Below are 9590 nucleotides of genomic sequence, written 5' to 3'. Positions count from 1 at the left end.
GCATCTTTTGTACGTCAGAAAACTGGTGTTTTGCAAATGGACCCCACGTTTGTTTTTTTCGTGACAAGCTATTTGTATTTTTTTGCCAAAGTCAAAACAGGACTAAAAAGGAGGGGAAATATCAAAGACTTTTAACTGCACCTAAAAAAAGCAGTGACGTTTTTCTAAAATAACGCTGTGTGTGCCCCTGTACACTGCGGTTAGCTCACAGGGGCAGCGCGGGACGCACTTGGCAGAGACCCTTGTTTTCGGTGCCTATCTGCCCTTGAGGCAATGTCTGCCTGCTCGTGATAACAGTGCCCCTAGGTGTGTAATCTGCAGAGCTCTGTACAATTGCCAGGAGGAGTAATGTGGGCGCCTGGCAACCACCGCAATTACTGACTATTCCCCAACGTCCCGAGCTCAGCCCTCGCCAGCTGGGAGCCAAGCTCCTCCGCCATTGGCCACATTCGCGCTTCGCACCCGCCCCTTATCATCCTTCCTGTCCAATCACCTCGCGACTCCATTTGACAACTCTGCACCATACGGTACGGGAGAACCGAAACTATTTTTTGCGCTCCCAATTAAGAAACCACCGTTTACGTCTTATTTATTCTCCCCCTTCTAATCGATCCCCCCCCCCCCCCCCAAACAAGTGGTTTACCCCAGACGGGGCGGGAAATCCAATTCCGAGTTTTATAAAAAACAACACACGCCCCCTCGCGGGTGGGCGTGGCCTAGAGCGTTTGGTGGGCGGGGCTCGGTGGGGACGAGCGCTGCTGCGGGGAGAGACTTGCGAGTACTCGGTGGCTGGGCTAGCGCTGGACTCCCACAGCTACCAGAATGTGACCGGAGGAGCGCTGCGAGTGGGCACGCGTCGTTACAGCCGGAGCCTGGGAGGGACATAGGCAACACCTCATGGACACCGGACGCCTGGTGTGAGAAACTTCGCTATGGCTGCCCAGTCCAGGTAGGGACCAGTGTTATTTGCAGCGGCGACCTGTCTACGTCACGACCAGCCTGTAATGAGGGGTGTCATTAACCCTTCCCGGCTCCATTCATTTCATTATAGGGAGCGGGCAGAGGTGGCTGTCTGTAGCTTCTATGTGGGGGGAGGGGGGCGCTTCTGTTAACTCTTGGGTGTCCTGCTTGTCATAACCTGAAGCCTGACATATGACAAGCAGGTGGGTGACTGCGAATTAACCTCTCAGCTCCTGGTTACTTGGCTCCAGCCAGTTGCTTGTAGAAAAACGTCCTCTCGGCTTCTAGTGTGAACAGGGCCATTGCTGGTGTCCTGCTCAGTCATCCCCATTATGTCCATGCAGGCTTGCTGGAAACACTTATTACTTGTTTTGGGCAAAACTTTACCTTTTAATGCACTTTTTACAACTTGAAAGCAAATGTTTAAAAACGTCCTCCTTACTTCTCCCATCTGCCCCCTGTGCCCCATGATCCAGAAAACAGGCAGGGGCTTACAGTGCTTGGCACGTTCTTAAAGGGATTAGTTCTAGGGGCTTGGTAACCATTTGGCGGTATTATTCCATAGAGTTTATGGATGAAATGTCATAAACCATCTGCAGTAGAGGCCCCTGACACTGGGCAGTCCTTCGCCGTGCGCTCCGTATTTCCAGGCTGTGGCCAGCGAGAGGTTTGCTGACCCAGCAGTTACCTATATGCTGCCTTTTATAGAGCTAGCAGCTCTCGGCCTTTTCTAATGTCCCTGGTGACCTCCCCTCCCCCCATCCAATGACCTAGAAACTTTAATGGCCATTTGAGGTTACCAGAAAAGTTGGCCAGATGGCACGGTACCCTGGTCAGTCGTGCAGCTTGGGCCTATCCGTCAGTGCCAAAAGCCGCCTGAAAGAATTTCTAGCTTAAAAAGCTCTGCCAGGAGGCCTGGGTGGACTGCACTTCTGGTCAGAGCAGGGGTCAGCAACCTGTGGCGGTCCAGCTGTTGTGAAACTACAATTCCCAACCTGCGCCATTCATTTCTGTGGGAGTTCTGAGAAGAGCAGAGGAAGTATGCATGATGGGAGTTGTAGTTTCACAACAGCTGGAGTGTCGGGAGGCTAAGCGTTAGGATCTGAGTGACATGGCCACATTCGGATGGCTAGTGAACTAGGTCAGAACAGCTTCATAATGGCAGGTGCTCCCGGTGGGTAGTACCTGCCAAAAGGACAACACAAACGCATTTTTTTTCTGTGTCCGTTCCGATTTTTAAAAAAATGTTTTGGGCCCCTATGCAGAACTATGGGGCAGAAATGATTAAAGCGCTGATGGGTACCCGAGGCAAATTGCTAAAAATAAAATAAATATATAAATAAAAATAAATGGCACTGGGTGTGATAGGTGTCGCACAGTGCTTCACTGCGTAGCCGAAGAGTGGCCCTGCACAATGTGCTCATGAGCATCAGCACCTCGGGTCACCAGTACTCGAGCGTAGATGAGTGTGAGTGGGCGTATGGATACTTACCGTCTGATTACTGCAGCGACTACACATCCTGCCGACTTAGGACCACCATATGACCGAACGGCGTGTTCTGCTGATATGGGGAGCTCCCTACTCTTCCTGACAGAAGATGGAGAGAAGGATCAGGTGAAGTGAATATTTTCGCCCCATACGTTCGACACTGCTGGAATTGTCTGCCAGTGGCTTTTGGCCCCCCTCCAAATTGTATGCATACATATGTTCAGCCAAACTGGAACGGTGGGCAGGCAGGCTGGGGGCGCTTCCAAAAAAATAAATAAAAAAATCGTTATTCCCAGAGATGCCCCTTTAAGGGTACATGCGGATGGAAGTGTAGTTTTTGCGAATTTTCCACACATTCACTTGTAGATTTTGTAAAAGATTTTGATTCTGATCGGCGCCAGTTCTCAGTGTTTGCTGCACAAGCAATTGACCTGCTGCTGATTTCAGAGTCTGCACCACAGGGAGAATGTCCGCACCATGAGAGTATAAAAATGTTATCTACTTGGCTCGTACTGGATCAGGCTGCACGTTTTCCCCAGGCAAAAATCTGCATGGAAACTCCATTTCTATTATGCACCATGTGCACATGGCCTAGCGGTGCCCCAGATGGATGGTAGACACTTGTGTAACCTTACAGCAGCTATTGAGTGGCTTACTTTGTAGCACAGTTGTGACACGTGGTCAACGGAGGAGGTAGAAATACCTCAAGCACTTAAAGGGGTTGTCCCATGATTGATGTACATGACAGCCCTGTGCCTCACATGGATCCAGAGATCTCCCCATTCAATGCTCTGCTAGATTGATGTCAAACTGGCAGCTCAAAGGGAGTGTCTTCTCTGCTGCAGCTAAGGGGGCGTGTCCATGCTCTCCCTATCACAGCTCAAAGGGAGTGTCTTCTCTGCTGCAGCTAAGGGGGCGTGTCCATGCTCTCCCTATCACAGCTCAAAGGGCATGTCTTCTCTGCTGCAGCTAAGGGGGCGTGTCCATGCTCTCCCTATCCCAGCTCAGTGGGAGTGTTTTTTCTGCTGCAGCTAAGGGGGCGTGTCCATGCTCTCCCTATCCCAGCTCAGGAGCCAGTTGAAGGATGAAACTGAGCATGTGCGGCCATCTCAGTGAGCAGGTCATAGAAATAAGAAAAAAAGCAAACAGCAGGTGGCGCTACACAGACACATTTTATTGAATAACTCTGTGGCTTTGCAAACTTTTTAATTACATATAAATACAAAAGTATTCAGACCCAGGTGCTGGTTTGAAAACTGTAGGATATAAGGCATGTGCTCCAGAATAGTGGCATGTGTTCATTTGGAAATCTGCAGCAGGGTGATCAGACGCAGGGGTTCCTGGAATAGACGCAGCGATCACTGTCTGCCTGATTTAGGTGAAGCAGCCCAAAAGGGCACGTCAGAGAACCGATTTTTGAGAAGTCAGATTTCAGTAGTTGCAGTGTAGACCTCTGCATATTGTTCTAAACCTCCAAGAAACAGACTGTCTCTCAGTGTTTTTTATTTTAATTTTAATTTATTTTTTGCATATTCAGTGGGTATATGAGTACCAGTCTGGTATTGTAGTTCAGCTGACCTGGGCACTACAGCATTCAGGAATGCAGAGATCTACTGATAGGGCCCGGAAACCTCCACCATGTGCTTCACGGTCATAGGGAGACCTCCAGAGCGAGAGCTTCTGGCTAATAGAGGGAGGTCCATAGCCGGTGACCACCCTCCGTAATGTCCATATGTCCTAATATGGCATATTGACAGGGGTTGCCCAAATGGGACAACTTTGGTTTCCTATGAACTTGCAATCTTTTCTTTGCGAACGAATTAAAAAAAAAAAAAAAAAAAAACAGACTTAAAAGTTGGTTACAGTATAGATGTCAACAGATATTATTATTTATTATTATTATTTTTTTTTCCATACATTCTGCAAGCATATCTTTAAGGGTATGTTCACACTGCTAAAAATCCACAGCTGAAAACGGGTCAACGTTTTTTGGTTTGGGTTTTTCTGCTTCCATATCGACTTCTGTGGAATCCACCATCAAATCGGCTTCTAAGCGGTAACGTGTCACTTTTCAACAGTTTTCAGATTGGCTACTGATAAAGCTCTGCTACCATTGAATGTGGATTCAGCAGCGGAAAATCGGAAACCACCCATTTTCCGTGGCAGATTTTAGCCGTGTGAAGTGTGAACTCACTCGAAGGTATAGACAAATCTAAATGCCCTAAACCAGGCTTGTCCAAACTGCGGCCCTCCAGCTGTTGCAAAACTACAACTCCCAGCATGCCCTAATAGCTGTAGGCTATACAGGCATGCTGGGAGTTGTAGTTTTGCAACAGCTGGAGGGCCGCAGTTTGGACATGCCTGCTCTAAACAGAATAATTGCTGTCTGTTATGCAGTTGTGATTGTCCTCAGTGAGTAATCAGTTTTTGCCTCTGATCCTGTGACTACCATGGAGCAGGATATAGCCTCTGCTATATATAGGAAGCAGTCGGCCTATACCAGTGATGGCTAACCTTGGCACTCCAGCTATGGTGAAACTACGACTCCCAGCATGCTCCATCTATTTCTATACAGTTCTGGGAGCAGCCAAGCAAGGGGGGCATCTTGGGAGTTGTAGTTTTACCACAGCTGGAGTCCCAAGGTTAGCCATAACTGGCCTATACCATCTACCCTGTGTGCTGCTTGAGGCAAGCGGATATTAGCAGGGGGACATGTCCACGGCCGGGATGTCACACTTCTGCTCCACAGGGAACCGGAAGCAACGGGGACGGGACCCTCTACGCGTGAACGGAGCACTGGTGATCAGGTGAGGGGCCTTCATGTAAACACTCTCAGGACCATAGCTAAAAGTAGTTTGGTGGTGAGATGACCTCTTTAAACTTTGATATTTTGTACGTCCCGCTGATTGTTCAGATCCTTAGATAATATAATAACTATGAGACACTCACCTGATATTTACAATAATGTGGTCATGCACTAAATTTCTACGTGGTGCGATCATGTGGTGCTTCTGATGTGGCCATGCTGCGATCAAGAACCTTCAATACCTCACGGCCATTAACGATGCAGACTGGCTTAAACAGTGTGGTCTTATTAGTATAATTAGGACCCAGTGCGACCCGTTTAACTGCGTGGTTCTTGATCGCAGCACATCCGTGTTCCGAATGCCACATGACCGCGCCGTGGGACCACACCCTCAGGTGTTTGATTCCAAAGTTTCCCTTCAAAATAAGTAAAGCATATGTGACAAGCACCTTCTCTTTTCCCACTTTTCGGGCTGTTAAAATTCCTCTGAATCATATGCAAATGAGTTATTCATCAGCACGACTTCATCTGTGACGGGCATGCCCCTAGATTGACAGGGACGGACATTTAGTCTGGCCCTGATAATTCCCTGCCTGTGCCCCAATTAGCAGAGCAAGGGCTTTGACTTCAAAGCAGCGCCTGCTCAGTGACTGCTCAGAGGCAGAGCTTCTGGTCTTGATAGGCTAATTGTGGACACTGGATAGGTCAGTGGTGGCTATGGCACGGGTGCCAGAGGCGACACTCGGAGCCCTCTCTGTGGGCACCCGCACCCTGGATAAAGTCTGTGGTGTACCAATATGCCTTAGACTTTTCCTGCCAGCACAGGCAGCGCATAGAATGTAGGCAGGCTATTACAGCTACATGATAAAGTATGTGGAAGATATACTATGTTGGTATTCAGGGTAAATTGCCATGTTGGCACTTTGCGATAAATAAGTGGGTTTTAGGTTGCAGTTTGGGCACTCGGGCTCTAAACGGTTCGCCATCACTGGGATAGGTGGTACACATCATGGGGACACTCATGTGGCAGCACGCTGGAATAGAAGAATGTTTTATTATCTGCTAATAAATGCCTAGCAAGTATGGAAAAGAAGTTATTGACTGTTAATTCGCTTCAAATGTTATCCAAAAAGTGGCGTATCCGGGAGAAGCCCACACAGACACCCACATGTGCTCTGCAGCTGTGTTCCTTGGTTGGATTCAGACCCCGTAGAGGTACAGTAATGATCCTCCTTTGGCTATAACATGCTTTAGAGCCAGGGTTAACTTGCGTATCTTATCTTCATTCACAGCTTTAATATATATACAGACGAAAAGCATAAAACCAGACAGAGACATGGATTTTTAAGAGGAGCCTTTCTATTTTTTACTTCTGCCTGTGGTCAGAAATATGGCCACCAAATCCGGCAATTTTGTACCCAAACTGCAAACCACATGGACTTCCTGCTGCAAGACCTTGGCAGACGTCCTTGTGTTTACCACCGTGGTGTAACATTTGTGGCTTTAGCTTATTAAAGGGTCCAATGTTTATCATTTGGTCATCTCAATCTTGGGTCCTAAGAAGACGCCTTCATCCAGTTGGCCATGTAGGAAAGACACATGCTTTTATATATGGAGACTTTTTGTAGTGTAGCAGTCATATATGGAGTGACAGATACATGCAGATTGTGCTGCAAATTCACTGTCTGATCATACCAGTCCGATCCGCCAGATGACGGCACTGAGTCAGTATGTAGAGCTAATGTAGCTGAAGTCTTGAATTTTGCGGGGGCTGCTCCCACATGCATGGCTCTTGATATTCTGTGCACCGTATCTGAATTTGCGCACTGTTATGATCACTCTACACATAATGATAAGGATACACAATTTGTGTTCATGAAATTTAACAACGAGCAGTTTTAGGCTACTTTCATATTGGCTACAACTCCCAGCATGCCTGGACAGCTTACGACAGGGCATGGTGGGAGTTGTAGTTTTACAACAAGTGGAGGGCCGCAGGTTGAGCATCCCTGATTTAATACATCCGGATGCATCCGTTTTGTCCGGATCCAGTTGTATTCGCAGACTGGATACAAAACCGCAACTTGCAGCAGTTTGGTGTTCAGTCAAAATACTAAACAAACTGGAACAGAATGCGCCCCGATCTGGTTTGTTCTGCTTGTCAACGGGGACAATACGAAAGCATTTTGCCCCGGTTTTGGGATCCTCTGCAAAACGCTGATGTGAAAGTAACTTTGCCAAATGGATGATGGATGTTATCATCTGAAAAGCAGTTTTATCATTTCTGCGCAAGTGGCGGAAAAAAAAAGTCAAACACTGGTGTGAGGGGAATGAGGAATTCCCTCCCAAGGAATCTGTATGAGGAAGAGCATCCCTATACAGCGGACATGGTTGCTGCATGTAAATGTGGCTCTCGCCTCCTCTGACAAGGAATTATCGTGAACAAACTTCTTGATAATTGTCTGCTCCGTCACCCCATGTAAATGGGCCTTAAGATGCATCTACTGAATTCTAGATGAGCCTGGAACACAGCTAAAAGTAGCCAAGCAGAAGATGCTGATGAAAATACGTAGCAGATATACATGAAAGGGCATTCACCTTAGACGATAAGTGTGGGAGCTATTGAAGACGGGTAGGTTGGTGCGTTGGGTGCAAGTCTAGTGTTCCGATGGGAAAAAATGTTGTTACAACGCAATGATAAATGTACGATTGCTGGGGATCTGACCCCCACTGATCATCAGAACTGGGGGCCCATGTCATCCTGATGGATGGAGTGGTGGTGTGCATGCGAATAGGTTACCTCTTGTCAGACCCCCTCTGATCCAACCGTTCTCTCCTATCCAGTGGTCAATACCCCTTTAAACAGACTGAAGAAATGGGGCTGGAGGTTTGGTCAGTCCCTGCCGTTTATCACCCTGTACATTTAGTCTTGGACATAAAAACCTGACTTCATATACTTATCTCAGCAATAACCGAAGCTGCCAAAGACTCAGGCCGTGGCATGGAAAATTCCTATTCTCTCCAAGTAGAAAACTGCTGAAGTAGGCTGTCCAAGCTAACGTAAAATACAGGGCACACAAAAAGTAAATGTATTGGGCCTTGCTTACTTGGTAGCATGACATGATTACGGGGCAGACCCTGAGACATCATCTACCACCATGGTCCTGCAGGCATTGACGCTAAGCCTGAGTTATGTTAGTTGAGCGACTGCCAAAATATTGCAGGGTGTTTGTTCAGCAGATACCTCTCCATTGGAATAAATAAGCAAACCAATGGCCCTCCATAATAGCCCATTGTGTACTGTAGGCTAAGTGCTTCTGTAGGAGAAATCAAGCCTACGGGTCATTGCCTCCTATAGATATTTAGTAGGCCGTATGTAACAAAACTTTGTCAAAGGGTTTGATCGATGATCCGCAGTGACATAGCAGGAGCAGCCAGTGGTAGCTGCTATTTCCCTGGAGAACAAAAGGAATGGGCATTATGCCTGACCCTTTTTTGCCCTGTCATCTCCTGTTGGTGAGAGTGGAGACATCACCATACGCATGAGATGGTAAACCAGTGGTTTCAGATGACCTCACAGTATATGTAGACAGAAGTCCGTATAGCAGTTGGTGTGCACCTGGCACCTTGCAGGCAGCATGCTTTACAGCAGAGAGCTGAGCAGACTGATTTATAGTTTCAGGCCCCATTCAGACAACCGTGTGGCCGCTGTGCCTGTGTTGAGGACAGCAAACAGGGGGTTCGCAAAACACTAGCATCAGCGTGAGCAATCCGGGAGAAAACCGGCATCCAGAACCAGGTAAGTGTGCTCAGTGTGGCTAACCCCTTTAAATAGCGCATGCTCCATTCACTGTTAGGATGGCCCCATGTACTACTGAACTCAGAAAAAGCAGAGATACAAATGTATGACTTACAAGTTATACTGAATCGTCTCCCATAAGACTATAGATCAGTCTGCTCAGCTCCTCCTGCTCTAGAACATGCTGCCTGCAGATTTCATGCTGACAGGTTTCCCTTAAGTCCATATCACCCATGAAAAGGATACAAGGTTAAAGAAGGGAAGACCGCACATGTATCCAGTGAAATCAAATGGCGTGAGGTTAATCCAGTAGATGAGGCATTTTGTCACACGTAGCCTTTGTCAAGCATGCAAACTGCACATAGGCACATAATACTGTACATCCAAAAATGACATCATCAAGTTGAGACCTCATGGGTAAAAGTTAAAGAGTCTGTCACCACAATTTGCCCTTATAGACCACTTGCATAGCACGGTAGCATAACTATAGATCAGTCAAATGGTACCTTTTTGTCTTTTTGTTTGAATGTTCACCA

General features: G+C 47.3%; 1 protein-coding gene across 2 annotated transcripts in view; it reads left to right on the top strand.

Annotated features, from left to right (window-relative positions):
* Positions 1-746: 746 nt before the first annotated feature.
* Positions 747-9590, top strand: part of AFF1 (AF4/FMR2 family member 1) — a 139489-nt gene continuing 130645 nt past the window's right edge. For both annotated transcript variants that reach the window (XM_044303751.1, XM_044303744.1), the window contains exon 1: positions 747-949. In XM_044303751.1, the coding sequence (XP_044159686.1) occupies positions 933-949 (17 nt within the window). In that variant the 5' untranslated portion in view covers positions 747-932. The remainder of the gene's footprint in view (positions 950-9590) is intronic.

This window comes from Bufo gargarizans, chromosome 1, assembly GCF_014858855.1.
Source record: "Bufo gargarizans isolate SCDJY-AF-19 chromosome 1, ASM1485885v1, whole genome shotgun sequence".
Lineage (NCBI taxonomy): Eukaryota > Metazoa > Chordata > Amphibia > Anura > Bufonidae > Bufo > Bufo gargarizans.
Note: the sequence above shows the minus strand (reverse complement) of the source record. Positions and strands in the feature narration are given on the sequence as shown.